Source organism: Aphelocoma coerulescens, chromosome 1, assembly GCF_041296385.1.
Source record: "Aphelocoma coerulescens isolate FSJ_1873_10779 chromosome 1, UR_Acoe_1.0, whole genome shotgun sequence".
In the NCBI taxonomy this organism is placed as follows: domain Eukaryota; kingdom Metazoa; phylum Chordata; class Aves; order Passeriformes; family Corvidae; genus Aphelocoma; species Aphelocoma coerulescens.
This window is the reverse complement of record NC_091013.1, coordinates 72368634-72384349: the sequence shown is the minus strand read 5'-3', so window position 1 is coordinate 72384349 and position 15716 is coordinate 72368634. Positions and strand designations below refer to the sequence as shown.

Genomic DNA, 15716 nt, shown 5'->3' with positions numbered 1-15716 from the left:
GGTTCATGGTCTGTTTTCCATCCTTTTGCATAAACTTAGAGTTATGTTTATAATGCAGGCTTCTAACATTTACATGTTAAACTTGTTGCAGATAATTTTTGATTTTTTCTGTTGATTTTCTGTGGCTCTTGGAAGGCATTTGCTTTAGGTGTTCAAGCAGCTGAGAAAGTTTTTGAGTATCTTCTGTTACAGTTGTCTTCTGTTTGTGACAGGGGAAGACTAATTTAATTGCAATTGATAACAGATCAGTGGTGCAGTAAGACTACTCAGCTGACGTTGAAGTGTCATTTATATCTGTGGGGTTTGATTTTTCTTAACTGACTGAGCTTTAATATGAGCCTTTGTTTCACACCAGGTTTCAGAAGGACCCAACATGGTCAGAAACTGGAGACAGGTATTTACTAAAGCTCTTTCGAGATCACCTTTTCCATCAGGTGACAGAAGCGGGTACTCCTTGGATTGACCTCAGTCACATTATCTCATGTCTTAACAAGGTACACTGTACTTTGGTTAGCTTTTAAACATTTGTTTGGGTTAGCTTTCTTTAACAGAGTATTCCACTGCAAAGCAAGCTGACATTGCAAGGTTAATGCCGTTGGTTTAGCTGGCGGTTATTTTTCCCATTTCGGATTAAAACCATGTATTCACTAAGCTAATATTCCAACATCTATGGCTATTTTAAATAAAATTAGTACATGAATATTAAAAATTTGTTAATATAGCATGAGCTACAGTATTAACTTTTCATCCTAGAATGCATTGATTACTGTTGATAAGCAATGCTGGTCCCTTTATGCTACTCTGGTCTTTCAACACAGCATAAAGGATCCATAATACTCCTTTAACTGGGGAAGGTGTCTGCTGATAGTTATCACAAAGGATGGTCATAAGGCAAGATCAATTCCTAAACTGTGCTGACTAGAGTAGGAGACAGGAGGGAAACTGCAACAGAAATTTGTGCAAAATCCTTACCATCTAGGACAGTGGTGGAAAATTTCTGTGACTTCAAATGTTAAGTCCACTTCTGTAATAACTTCCCTAGCCTCTCCAGCCCTTTGTTTTCCAAGGTTGACTTAACAAAGCTATTTGCAGTTTTCTAAGAGCTGCACCACTAGCAAAATTTTATCTGAGCACTCTCATGATTAATAGCAGATGTGTGAGAGACCACAACATCTTCAGTAGATGAAGAACATGTCTTGTTCCATAAATTAGGAAGTACTTGAGCTGATTTTTTTTTTTATTGGTAGGTCAGCTTTCAACTTACTTTACATTGTTTTGCCAAGCTTCACTAATTCATGGGAGACTGTAAGATGCTGCTACTTTTTTTTGTTGTTGTTTTTGTAGCTGCTTGGTAATTTCACTTGCTCTGTAGAAAATGGTGATGCAGACACTGACAATACAGTTTTAGTGCCCAATATTTTCTTTTCTAGGATTAGGATAGCCAACTTTCCCTTCCAAAGAAAATGGAATATGTTCAGATCCTTTGACGTGTAATAACTGTACAGTTAAATCTTTTTTTAAAATTGTCAGGGTTTCTAACCTCCTATTAGACCACTGCTGTGCATTTTTTAACCTCCTTTTTATCTTTCTGGTTGGTGTCTGTAATCACTTTAAAAAGGACATTAAAGGGATTGAGGCTAAATCAAAAAGAAAGCATGTTGACATTCAAGTAGGCATTGAAATGCCATCATGATTTGAAAGCAGTGACTCATACAGTACTGTAGCAAGAGGGGACAGTCCTGAATTCATAGGTCAGGTAAGAGACAATGTCAAAGAATGCCTTGTTCTATAAATGTTCATGGCTTCCCTTTTTAAACAGAGGCTCTTCTCTTTTGTGGTTGTGGGCTCAGCACACAAAAAATGCAAGGCTTACAGAACTCTGCTTTGGAAATACACTCTAAAAAGCAATTCAGAAACTACAGAAGTACTAGAAAAGTTGTATGGACTTTACTGCTACTTGCCAAAAGCATTCTTTTTGAATTAAAGCTACTCTGTTGTTAAAACAACAAACAACAAACCTTTCTTTTCGATGGGGTGTTTTGAGCATCTTTTCAGCTGAGAATACTGATTGATGCCTCCACAGGGGGAGAGAAAGATAGCCATAAATATTGATGTTTCTAGTTAGCAGTATAGCTTTCTTAATACAGGTCTTCCATGTCCTACATTATTAAGGTAATTGATTTGTTGTATGATGCTAATGGGAATGAATTTCACAAACACCTTAATAGTGTTAATATTTTGTAGTGGATGTTGGAAGACACTGGTGTTTTTTTCCTACTCTACAAAAATTAGAAGCTAATTGGCTTGCTTTTTGTCCTTCTGAAACTGTTTGCAAAGCAGGAGCTTTAAAATGTGGAGGTTCCAGCTTTTAATGTTACGCCCAAAACATTACTTTAGAAGACAAATGCAAGAAATTTCTAACTCACTGTCACAGCAGCTAGTGTCACATCTCTGTGACAAATATAATTGGTTTTCTATTCAGTACAACATTTTATAATACATATATTTGAACCTGCTGGGGTTGTATTTCCAAAGAATGGATTGGTAGTGTCACATCTCACTTGTCTCTGCCCTGCCTTTGTATTGGAATAAGGAAGACTGTGGTGGAAATATCAACGTATTGACTAAAACAAAACTACAAAAGTTCTGCATTATAAGAGAGTCTGGCAGTTTTCTATTGGTGAACATTTCTTGCAAAGTGAGAAGAACATAAGAAACACTAATGTAATGGGCTTCAGCATGTAAAGCAGGATATTCCTCTGTTAGAAATTAGGATCTAATAGTATATAATAAATAAAGTACATGTTAAATTTGAGAAGTCAGAACAAAGCATGAAAAGAAATGTGGAACAAATGTTGATCTTCAACCCCAAATTATCCATTTGGTTATGGATTACACCAAAGTAATTTTTTCTTTCTAAGGGATGAAATGTACCATGCAGCTTAGGAGCTATAGGAACTAGTTTGTTCCCAGTACTACCAAAAAAGTGAGGTTTGGGTTTCTACCAGACTGCCTGGGGCTGATCCATCGGTTATCTCATTTTAGAGGGGACAAGAAGTAAATTACCTACCCTACATTTAGGCTTGTGGATCTTGCGTGCAAATGTAATGTCAAATTTAGTTTTGTTCTTCAGGAGGTACATAAAAATTTGGCCAGGCTTTCTACACAGGGAAATACAGCATTGCAGGATTATTAGCTTTGGGGAAAGGGAAGAAAACAATTGTTGTCTAGTCCTAAGGTCTGGAATGTCCCTCAGGTTAAGACCAAAATGTCTCGATTTTTTGGCAAGGACGTTGTTGTGGTGCAATTCAGATCCTTCCTTTGTGTCCTGTTAGCAGATTTGAACTGCACCATAACAATGTACTTGCCAAGAAATTGATTGCTTTTATTGTTGGGGAAATGTTTTGCCATTTCTTTCACACTTCTTTTATTTTATCTTTTGCATTCTTGTTACAGTTAGATGCTGGTGTGCCAGAAAAAATAAGCCTCATTTCCAGAGATGAGAAGAGTGTACTTGTGGTAACTTACAGCGATTTAAAACGCTGCTTTGAAAATACTTTTCAAGAACTGATTGCAGCCGCAAATGGTCAGTTGTAGTATTTGCTGAAAGCATGCAGGACATTGCTGAGGAACTTAACCAATAGCAAATTGCACTACAGCTGAATTGTTGTTGTCATCTCATTTCACATTTGGGAAACAAACAGGAGATGAGCAAAGCTGCTTGCACTTCAGTCAGGTACACTGTTACTTGAAGGGAAGAATGTTTCACTTATCCTAGAGCTAAGGCTGCCATTGGAGGCTTTATCTGTGAAGAATTTATTTTAGATTAAGGAACACATCAGGTGCATGATGTTCCTACTTTTATTTTTTCCACTTGTATATGCACTAATTTTAATTTTTTTAAGACTTTTCTGATCTCTGAAGTTTTGCCACATTGTATACTTAAGGGAAACTCTTTGCAAGGACATTTCTGGGATACATTTTTGTCACTGAGGATATAGCAAAATTTATTCATTTTTGATATTATTTGCACCCAGAATAGCATAAAGGACCAGGTAAATAATTTAATAGAAATTGTGTTCTATTAATGACCGTTTAGTTCGTAACCTCTGTAAAAGTGTGTTGTATGCAAGCTCTGTATGCCACCCACTGTTAGCTCAAAGAAATGTGAGAAGAAGAAACATTTTCAAACCAGTCAAGTGAAGTATTGGTGAATTGACAAAAAAGGAAAGAAAGTCCCCTGTCATTTGATTTAAACTTTGTCTAAGCGAAGTGACGAAAACAGCATAATGGGAAACATCTATAATTTAAGGAGCATATCAAACTTGCTCTAAACACAACCAGCGCCTTTTAAAAACTGTTTGTACGTTTTCCTGGTAGTCAGAAGCATTTACATTTATGCAATTTTTTTAATAGATTTTTTTTTAAAGAAATTGTTTAAATGCCTGAAGTTTCAGGAGTGTATTACTTTAGGTTATTTACAGTATAATTTTTGTATAAAGTTCTGTTCTTTGAACCACAGCTTTATTATGGTACGCTACACTGGATACAGATACAAAGACACTGTTAAAAGAAGATTAACTAAACACAGCAGTTGTCTGGCATCAAGAGCTTTTCAAGTTTTACGGCCTGAATCTGGAGGGATAATGATCTGCTGTGCCTTTGCAGTCACTGCTTAGCCCAAAGTAATATTACTTTTGCTAATACTCAACACATGAATATTCCTGAAGTAATTCAGTCTCAAAAGTCTGGAATTTTGCTCCTCAATTACCTTTCTAATTTTTGGACATGCAGTTATCTCCAAACTTGGGTATTCATGGGATTTCTAGTTAAACACCTACACTTTGATACTGAAGACTGCCAAATATGTAGGAATTTCCTTTCTTAAAGCAGTAGTGAAGACTGTATCTATCCTTTCCCAGCACTGAATGTTTTAATAGCACTGGGTGCTCACCATGAAGAAAATGTGGAAACTCAAAAGGTCAGGACAGACTCTTAAGCACTTGCAACTGATGTTACTGACATCAATTTTAATAATTCTCAATATTTGTAGTTTTCAGAGAAGTTTTTAATATTTCTCTGTCCACTTTTATAAGCTTTAAAATGATTCTCCGCCTTGAGACTTGCATCAAGAAAAAAGCAACTCTCTTCACATCGAAAGCTTTGAAGACTAGGGACATGCTTTACACATTTTAGAAAATGTGGTTGAATCCACATTAGGTAGCATCAGTTGTTGAGTTTAAAATCAATTATTGTTGCAATTTTAAAAGGAACATAATGTTTAATATTCAAACGATAACAGTTGCCAGAATGTTCTTTTTAATATAAAAGGAACAGGAACTTTGAAAAGTGAACATGCAGAACAGTCTTTTATCATTAGCTCATGTATTTGAGGAAAAGAGCAGCTGTCTTTTCTATGTTTTTTGACAAATCATATTGTAATTCTTTTGTACAAAAAAAGAAGTACTTGTATTCTAGAAGAAATATGGAATGCTTAATTTATAAGCGGGCTGAGGTTTTTTCCAGTATTGTTTTCTTTGAAAATGAAAGGGGATCATCTGTTCAGTTGTGGGGTTTGGGAACCTTTGAAAATTTAATTTGTGGACCAATATTTTGTGGAAGTGTAAGGCAGGGGTAAAATAGGGCTTGAATTCTCATCCTTTTTAGACCAGCACACCCTCTGCAAGACATGTCTAAATTGCAAACCTGTGTGTATTTGCATAATGTCAGTTTGCTTCAGCCCCTAGTAACCTCAGGACTTGGTTTAAAAATAAAAAGGTAGACAGCTAATAAGTTTTCATACATAATGTCAGCCAGAAAATATTTGGTGTCAGGTAATACATAAAATTAAAAAGAAGTTGATCTTTGTTTTCTATTTATTTTATTTGGTCTGTATTTGGGAATGATTTGAACAGTCTGAAGTTCAGCTTGGGTGTTTTTTTGGGGAGAGCCCTTCTACCCCATTTTAATTCCATTTAGAAGGTTGTCCTAAAGTTGTAGTTTGATCCATTCATAGGAAGAACTGTATATCTGTATTTAAAAGAAGAGTCACCAGGATGTGCCCTCCCAGATGGGAAATTTATTTCTGACCTTCCTATTTTTTACAGCTAAAAGCACAGAAGGGACAACCTTTGAAATCATCTGATGTTGGTCATTTTAATTTTTGTACCTGTTTTAAATTCTGTTGCTGTATTTACTATATTGTAAATATTTTGTTGAGGGTACCTATGTATTTTTGATTTGCCCTTGTTTCAGTAATTCAGGTGTCAACTGCTTCCCCTAAAAAGCACCAGTATGTTAAGTTCTAATGTCATGATCCCAGTATGTGTTACTCATCTTTAATCCTGTTTTCATTGTTCATGTGTACAGCAGTATTTTTAATAAAGAATACCAGAAGTAACATGGCCTTATTTTGACAATGTGAAGTTCTGAAGTTGGATCCAGGGCTTTTCAACTTTGGTGCCGGAATTTTATTTCATTCTGTCTCGTACTTCTTCTGTATTCATTCTGTCTGCAGTGCAGAGTTTAAGCAAACAAGAGTCACCAATTGTGTTTAGTGCTTGCCACTTAGAGTGTATTAGATATCCTAAAACTTAGAGATATTGTTCACTAGACTTGTATTAATGCACATTTCCTTAACTCCCAAGTCAAATCCCATCTGCTTCAGTTTGATCAGGCCTGCTTTACTCAATAAGCTCTACTTTTGAAAACTCTGCTCAAGTATCCTTACTTTCATGTTTATTGAGCTTTTTTTGCTCAATAACAAAGTATATTAATTTCTCTGAGAATTTGCACATGGAGTCATGACTTCTTCATTTCAAGGAATTCTTTTTCTGTATTTTTAACCAGCAAAGGTTAGATGATTTGCTGGGGGGATAAAATTTCCTATCCATCCAATCCCAACCATGCTTATGGAAGATGAATTTTTGTGTACTATATGTGAAATTGTCAATAGTCCCTGCACCTATTTAACATGGAGTCATTATCCCTTAAATTGCAGTGTTTTAGAAATATTATTATGTAAGCTGCAATAAGTTTGATTGATGCACATATCCAGTCTCCAGTTTCCTCCTTAGTGCTGTGCAGTAACAGTACACAGCTCCTGCGGCAGATTGCCATCCCATTATGTTCTGCTTTCCCAGAGAAAGTTCCATCTCCAGTTCCTTCCAGTACTTGGAGAGCCCTTCAGATGTCAAATGTTGTTTAGCACAGCGCACTTGACTGAACATCTGTGGAGGCAGCATCGCCAGCTTCAGGTGGATGGCGTGGAGATGTGGGGATTGTCCGAAGGAGAGTCTCTGCTGTGGCCTAAGGTGCTACCTGGTGTCACAGTAGCTTCAGAACAGGCTTTGCTGGGGATGCCTTGCTCTGTTTGCTGTCTTTCTGTCTGTAGTGCATCTTCTAGCTGCAGAAGGAACCAGGAAGTGTGGAGGGTTGGGTGGATGTTTATCCATGTGCTGCTTTGTCTTCCCCCACCATGAAACCTTGCCTCTCCCAGAGGCTGAGTTGAATTTTTGCCCCTAGACAGCAGTTAAGCACTTCTTAAATATGCTGAACCTAGGGGATGTCACCCATACAAGGAATAGTGACAGGTGTCTGTCACCTTATCTGCTTTGCTCTGTGAGAAGTGTGCCTTCTGTGTGATTATTCCATGTTCTCCTTTGCTCGCAAAACCAGCCTGTGGGATGGATGTGTGCCAGATGTTTGCACTGCCCAGTGCTGACTTGTGTGCCACAGCAGTCTTTGACACTGGTAGAACTCTGATTTTTTTCTTCAAAAGCAAACTTTATTATATGAATTTAGCAGTCAAATACATTATATAAAGACAGAAAATGCAAGACAAAATAGGAGTTATTCACATCTGAAGACATTTGGGGGTTCATATAAAAGTAATCTTTGTAGTCCAGTTTTCTTAAATATTTATGCACAAAAAGCATATTTATATATTTACAGTGTGCGAACACGTCCTTTTGGATGCATCATCCTGTAACTATTTTTACTCAATTCTAGTTACAAAACAGTTCTGAAACTTTTGTTTTGATCAAGGTCAAATACACTTTACCAACAAGAGAGAGTGCAATAGATACTTAAAACTGATGATCTCTTGCACAGAGATACTTAGCTCAGAAGCAGTGGTACATATTTATTTTACTTGAATATCTAAGATAGTTTTTATTTGTAAATATGCAAAAGGTCATTTGCCTTAAAGTCTGTTAGTGGGTTACATTCACAGCTCTTTAGCTGAATTCTAAGAGAGCAAGAGATCGTATAACATGTAGCATTTGAGTTAATATATATTTTAGTGGACCACGAGAAGCTGGGATTGGGCAGTAATTGATTTAGCAGGTATCAGTGCTACTGCGTTAAATGTCCAGCTCTCATCCTAATACTGCATTCAAAGGTGAAAGGGAATGGGTGCATCCTAATGCTTCTCAAGCAAAGAACACTCATGACCTTTCTGAGATGCTATACAAAAGTCTGTTGGAAATTAATGATACATTTTTGTTCCTGTACATACTGGTAACTTGAAATGGAAATTTAGCTGTCTTCATAGAAAAGCTGCCCTAACTTTACAGATTGTCTTGTAATTTCTAACTAATCTCTTCACACTCTCTAGTGATCAATTAAAGTGTATGCAGTCTAGTAGCCATCCTGTCTTTTAGACAGATTCTCATAAATAAAATATAAGCAGTTCAGTGTTAGAAGGTCTGTGAGGTTTTATGGACAGAGCTTGGCTTTAACCTGTCTAGCTTGTGGTTTGGTTCCAGTGTGTGCATGTTGGCTTACTGACAAAGTGCAAAACTTCAATATTTACTTGATTTCAGCAGGACTGTCCAAACTGAATTGATATGTGTTGTTACAGCCCTGGATCTGGTCTTAGTCCTCCTCTATCCTTGCCAATTGTGTTTAGCAACACATTTTAAATCCTTGCATTGCGAGGCTCCCTACTGCGTCTGCCATCTGGAGCAGTAAGATCCATGCAATGCCCCATCCCCAAGTAGATTATTATTCAGCTTCCCCAGAGCATCAGCCTTCCCACAAGTTTCTCAAAGTAGTTTTCATTAAAAATATAGTTTGTGGTCTGTTTCTAGTTTCTATCTTCTTGAAGAATCCTTTATTTTCCAGCAATAGGATGCAAATACCTCAGTGCCTGGTGCAGATTCCTGGCTCTGTAGGGCTCCCAGCTGCCTCTCCCAATCAGGACAGCAGTGCTGCACCCAAGTCTGAGCAGAGGCTGTAATAACGGCCATCCAGATATTCCTGGATGCAGAAGCACTTGGCATTTTTAGTAAAAGCTATTGTTGTTGAGCATTTGGGAAAGCTGAGGTTTAAACAATAATATTTTGCTGTATTTTGAATATGTGTGCCGCAATCTGTAGAAAAGCAGATCACTGTGATTAAGCCAATGATAACTTCTTAAATTTTATGGTAACTAAAATAATTTGGGTCTAAGTTTTTAAACTGACAGTGTTTCATAAGATCTTGGCCTAGAAGTGTTTAGATCTTGGCCTAGAAGTACTTAAACTGGTGGCTGAGAGTAATGGACAACAGAGTTGTAGTCAGGAGGAGGACGGCTGGCTTTCATTTTCTCCAGCATCGCATAACCATAGGTGTATCTTCGCTTGGAGTCACTGAGCTGGTCACAGCTGAAACTGCAGAAGCTTCTTGGCTTGGTTATTCCAGAAAGCACTGACTCCTTGCTCCTGCTGGCACCTTTAATGCTGTAATAGAGCAGTGACGTGAGCTTTCTTAATATGTAAAGGTTTTTGTTTTAGTGACTTGAGCAAAGCCAGGTCACAAGAAGCAGCTTTGTTTATTCTCACATGGTGGGAGGGGCATTGATGCAGATGGACTCACTCAATGGGAGTGCAGGACAGAGGAATGAAGGAGCCCTTCTGCGTTCCCTATAAGTCCCCTTTGGAATAGAGGTGCTGTGAGTGAACATCACTGTTAAAGGTGTTAGTGTTCATTGTATCAGTCTTGCTGCTTGGGGGGAGTGCTTGATTGCTCATCCTAAGCTCTAATTGCTCATTTGTGGCAGGTGCTGGGGAGTGAAACTTTATTGCAGGGGGAAGTAGTGGGCAGTGTCTGGCATCTCTGCTGATGCCAGGGTGGATTTAGATCCCCACATCTAAATGTTTCTTCCTAAGGGAATAGGGATTTTTGAGCAGGAGTGAAGTGATGAAAGGTCTCAAGCCTTGAGGCAAAAGTAGAAAACTGCTAGTGTCAGTGTTCCCAAAGCCTAATGTTGGGATGAATTTCTAATATAAATGGCTGATGTTTGTGAGGAAGGGCATGAGGTCTGGCTATCTCCTCTTTTTTTGGCTTCTTTTGGCAGCTGCCATGAACTGCTGGTTTGAATTAGTTTTCCTGTCCCATAAAAGGACCAGTTATCCTTTTATAAGATGCCCTTTGCACAAAGAGGGGTTTAATGTCTTCTCAGTGAAGCCCCTTTTAAAGGCACTGTTTGCCTTACAGCACTTTCTCACCCATATTCAGAGATCACAGTGCTTAAAAGGGCTCTTCCAATAATGAAGAAAATTAAGGCAAAGAGAATTTTCACACCATTGAACTTGGATTCCAGAGATTTATCTGTAGACAAAGGACAAGCCAGAGCATTTTTCCATCATTGATTACATGTGAAATCCTAAAGTAAACACGTTGGACCACAGTGTCTAAAATTAGATTTCCTCCCCTGTATTTTTGTAAGTTCATGGACAATCCACCCCTCTCCATTTATAAGGTCAGGAACATTGGCAGCTCTTGTCTTGAATTCCAGAGAAGACAGAGCATCTGTTGAGGCTTTCAGAGCCTGGGGTTTTGCTTTTCATTTTGTTTTGCGCTGTTAGGTCTTTAAGTAAAACCACAGAAATAGTAGCACAGGACCGTTCATGATTACAACAGTTCCTTTTAGATGTCACAGTTTCTCAAATTCTTAACTCACAAGCCTGTGTGGTTTTTTAAGGAGTGTGGTCTCTGTCTTCCGTCCTACTGGGAAATTGGAAGGCCCCCCTAAGGTGTAATGTCCCCATTACATTTATTAGTAGGTGAATGGAGTTCATGAGGAGGAGCCCTTGTGATGAGGATTGCAGACGCATCCCATATTTTTATACTGCATCTGTTGGCAGATGGAGAAGTAATTGCCTTGGGATAAATTCTGTAACTATGACAAGGTTAGTCACAGATGCAGTGGACTTTTTGTGATGGGTTTTAAGATAAATGCTTCTGTGATTTACATTGTAATTGCGAGTCTTCAGGAGCTGGAAAAAGTGGAGTGTGCATGAGAAGTTATGAGCCTAAAAACTGTCATGCTTTGATCCTTTCATCATCATCAGGCTTTTGCATCCTGAGATTTTTCTTGTAAGCTAGACTTGGCTTCTGCTTTAATAAACCTTCATACCAGTAGAGCTGCATCTGTTAATTTTACCTGGAGTGCACTGCTGTACCTGGGCATGCATTCCCACAAAGATCTTTGAGAGAGCTCAAGAGGTTTTGGCATCTGTAGTCAGGCTTCAATTTGAGACTGAGTTTACAGTAAGTAGAGGCTTCTCTAGCTGTGGACTATGTTCTTGCCAATCTAGGAATGTAAATTGGAAACTGTATTTAATTGGTCTTTAATTGGGATTGTTTGTTGGAGGAAATGGCTGCTGGTTTCCTGCCATGTTCAGGACCAGAGCGAGATCAGAGGCTGGCTGCAGCTCTTGAGATGCTTGTTCCAGCTCATAGGAGGTGGGATTCTTGCTGTTTTTCTGGCTTTGCAATTTACACTGACTCAAGGGTTTGCCTCAGCCCAAGGATTTTGGCATACGTGGGTTGGGCTTTTTCACCAATAGTGAAAAGCTAGAAAAGGGTTGCAGTTGGCATCCTTTCCACCTGCAAAGGAGCACAGCTCAGAAGATTGCCCCCAAACCTTTCTACCGGGGTCTTTTTGCCTGAGGCCTTTTATTAGGAAAAACTTACTTCTCTTGCTACTGTGCAAAATATAATTTTTCATCTCAGTGGCATTAGCAAGTCTGAGACGTGTTGCAGCCATTCATGTTTTGTGCTCCTGGCCACCACCTGGGCCTAAGGGGCTCACCAGCATTTGGGCTGTTGCTCTTTCCTATAGTGAAACCAGGGGTGAGCTTTGGCATTAGTGCCTTTCCTGAGCCAGCGGAAGTGGAAGCCCAAGAGGAGGGGCCTCGCTGGGGTCAGTGGGGTACCCCTGCACTGTCAGGCTGGCTCTCTGCTCTGCTCTGCCCTGGGCCTGCCTCTCAGGCTGGTCACACTGAGTAAGCACTACTGCACATGCTGTAGACTCAGGAGAGATGCTGGCTCTCTCCTGCAGTCAACTGATCAGTTTCCTCTGAAACAAACTCTGTGTGTGCTTCTGGAGACAGGTAGGATGCACTGGGGTTGGCTCCTTCCACCCTGTGCACTGCTTCAGCTCTGCCCAGTCTGAATCATCCAATGCTTTGTTAGAGCGAAGGCATCTAACCACAGGTAAGCTGCTGCCAAAGGGAGCTGAAACCCTTCCTCAGCCTGGTGTTGGCACCAGCTGCCCTGACAGTGAGCTGCTCCTGCTCACTCAGAAACTGTTCTGACAATCTGGCAACCTGAACCAACTCTCTGCAAGAAAAAACAAGGTGAAGCGTCAGCACAAGAGTGAGCACAGGACAACAGAGCAGCATGCCTGAGATGCAAGGGAAGAAGCAGGACTGTACATCTGCTTAGATCAGTTTACATGTCTCAAACCCCTCCGGGCTCCACCTTGATGAATTTTAGGGGTATTTATTTACTGCTCTGATTAATTTTAAGTAAAGGATGCTTAGCTAAGAAGCTACCACTTTTAGGAATGTGTGCAGACTGAAGGGTCATTGCCTGCATTCATATACATGAGTGCTTTTTGGCACAGTGCTACAGTACCACTTATCTAGCTTGCAGGCCAGATGACCTTGTGTGATCTCAGTCAACTGCTCTGTTTTCCCAAGGATTTATGTTCTATAGCCACTGTTCAGTTCCTTTTTTATTTCTCATCCAAGCATTCCTTTTCCTTCTGCATTTGAAAATCCCCCTTAAAGCACTTCCAGAGGATTGCTTGGGACACACTCCATACATTTTCTGCCATGCAAAGAAAAATGCATTTCATAAATTTCATTTGGGGAGGTTGCCATGTTGCCCCTGTGGCTGACAGCAGCCTTCCGAAACACCCAGAGAAAAAATGAGTTAAACCACTTCTAGGGAACATTCCATCCTTTGGAACCCTGTAATATCCACATACACTCCGAGCTCTGTAGTACCTGCCTCCTCCAAAGACAGCACACCTCAACAGAGCTGAAGTACCAAAAATTGCTGAGGAGCCTATTTCCTGAAAGGTCAAGGCAGGACAAAGGGTTTCCCAGCACTGGTTTGGAGTGGCTTGTGCTGCCCTGGCTTTGGCACGCATGAGCAGTGCTGCACTGCAGGCTGCTGCCAGCAGCACGTTCAGCCAGGCCATGCTTTCCAGCCGTGTGAGTGTGTGCTCTCCTACACGTATTTCTGCGCGTTGGACCAGCGGCCTCTCAGGCACTGGAATTTTTCGCGAAGCGAGTCCTGGCCGCCTTGACCGCACGTTTCAGCCGCTCTTAATTGTTCTTTGAGACAATGCTACACTCCCAGCCTGCCCAACTGCAAGTCACTGACACGTTTGGCACCGGCAGGATGGCAGGCTGGCCTTGACCTCCTGGCAGCATGACACAAACGATGGGTTGGGTCTGGGCAGTCTCTGCGCTGGCTGGGAGCAGTGGGCTGAAACCAGGACACTGCCAGCTTTGCAGCGGCTGGGAACTGATACAGCACCGGCATTGAGAAAATAAACACTTCCCATTTACAGAGAGTTCATGTCAGTGCAACTCATTTCTTACAGCAGCCCTAGTTCCCTGCTTGGGCAGCTGTCAGGAATTAGGTGGAGGAAGATGGCCAATATATTCAAGTGCTTAAAGGCAGGAAGAGAAGTGAGGCCCTCACATCCATCTATTGTAAAGTTGCCACTTTAGCATCCTGAGCCCATGGGTGTTAAATGGGCCATGCTTAGCTGAGTCATGGAAAAGAAGGGCAAAAACAAGCACAGGGGGCCTTGTCCCAGCTGGGGTGCCCTTGGGACTTGCAGAAACAACTGCAAATCCTTCACAGCCACTCATTCCTCCTCCCCCATTATTAAGGGCTTGTTTCCTACAGTTACCTGCTTCTTACTGTAGTTCGGTGCTCTCTGGCACTCACTTTTCTAGTGTGGCATTAAATTGAGCATTAGGTGGATCAATAAAGTGCTAATAAATCATATTGCTGATGTGCATCGAAGGGGTTGAGGGTCATTTGCTTCCTCAAAGGCATAGGTGTGGAATATGATTGACAGTTGATTCAACCCAGCAGGACATGCCTCAGCAAGCGTGGTTGCAGGGACTGGGGACACCTCAGCTACTTGCACGAGGCATGATTTAGCACAAGGACCTTGAATTCTCCTTTGCCATCTTAAACCTGAGAAGAAGGGAACATAAAATACAGACCCAAAGAGTGTCCGTTTCTGCTTGCTGCCTGTCCATGTGAAGCGTTTCAGTTCCTCTGGAGCTAGCACCATCCCACTGTCTGCTTGATAATCCTTGAAGAAAAAAGAAAGATGCAGTCCTGTTAGGTGTTAGCTGTATTTTACAGAGGACTCAGTTCCTCTTTGGTCTGATTTCCAGCATCCTTCTGGTCATTGATACTCAGGTAGCTCTAGGAGACAGCAGCTCTGTACTGCTGGAGGTGCTGCAGTGCACAGGTATTAATGGTGCCTTTCCAAGCCACCCAGGCCTTGGGATGCAGTAGACACATAATGCAGATGCAGAGTTCTAGAAGAAAAGTGTCTACACACAGTGTGAGGTTCTGGCTGGCCACCAGTTCAACCCTGCAAGGACCACTGTGCCTTTCTCACCTCCTGCTGCTTACTGCATTCAACTGGCTCACTGAAAGCTTGCCCCATCCTCTCACCCATGCCCACCCACACTAGGGTTGGGTGTGTGTCCCATTGTTAGACATGGCTCCAGCTTGTCCTTCTGATAACAGGACTTGTTCCTGCCAGGGCCCTCTGATGGAAAAGTGACTCACGATTCTCCTTTGTGCACTACTATTCAGATGAAAGTGCAAATCCAAGGGATTTTTTTGTGTTTCTCCCACATCAGTGGGATTCAGGTGGGACTCTGGTAGCTATACTGTGCAGACCTACTGGAACTGACCACTTCTTATCAGGGAAGGAGTGTTTGCAGCCCATGGCATAGCCAGCAAAGATCTCTGACCCCAATTTGTAGGACAGTGGGATAACCTCTTGTTGCAAGCACAGCTAATCCTGCACCTTGTATCTGTTAGAGCTGACAAAGCAGTAACCCCCTGTCTTGACTATCACTCTCTAAATCTGTCACACAAATAAAAACAAATGCATGGCAAACCATTTGGCCCAGGAGTCACTTACGTTAAATACAAGTGTTTCCTTGATGGGAAGCTCTTCAAATGTCTTTATGCGCTGTGGGGGGTTTATTTTGAAAGTGTTTATGTATCTGTTCAACAAGAGAAGCAGGACAATTTTTGGTGAGACTGTGAAGTGCATGAGCAGGAAGTGTTGGGTATTTCTCTGTTTCTTTAGGCAGTTCCCACCTGTCATCGAGGTAGGTCATACAAAAAGAACTTGTTAACCAGACCCCACCCAAATCTCACTCCCCAGTCCT

At 40.8% G+C, this 15716-nt stretch overlaps 2 protein-coding genes across 12 annotated transcripts in view; one reads left to right on the top strand and one right to left on the bottom strand.

The window, feature by feature from the left end:
* PAN3 (poly(A) specific ribonuclease subunit PAN3) overlaps positions 1-15716 on the top strand; it is a 103259-nt gene that overhangs the window by 73291 nt on the left and 14252 nt on the right. For 4 of the 7 annotated variants that reach the window (XR_011150464.1, XR_011150463.1, XM_069012751.1 and 1 more), the window contains exon 19: positions 356-494. Coding sequence is in view for 5 of the 7 variants with exons in the window: in XM_069012751.1 (XP_068868852.1) it covers positions 356-494 (139 nt within the window). In the remaining 2 variants the exon portion in view is untranslated. Of the gene's footprint in view, positions 1-355; positions 495-1618; positions 6420-15716 lie in introns of those variants that run through there. The other 3 variants (XM_069012760.1, XM_069012730.1, XM_069012741.1) reach the window with 3 other exon arrangements.
* Positions 7662-15716, bottom strand: part of FLT1 (fms related receptor tyrosine kinase 1) — a 109373-nt gene continuing 101318 nt past the window's right edge. For 3 of the 5 annotated variants that reach the window (XM_069012680.1, XM_069012694.1, XM_069012713.1), the window contains 2 exons: positions 15464-15548; positions 9949-14614 (listed from right to left, as the gene is read on the bottom strand). In XM_069012680.1, the coding sequence (XP_068868781.1) occupies positions 14294-14614; positions 15464-15548 (406 nt within the window). In that variant the 3' untranslated portion in view covers positions 9949-14293. Of the gene's footprint in view, positions 9723-9948; positions 14615-15463; positions 15549-15716 lie in introns of those variants that run through there. The other 2 variants (XM_069012687.1, XM_069012703.1) reach the window with 1 other exon arrangement.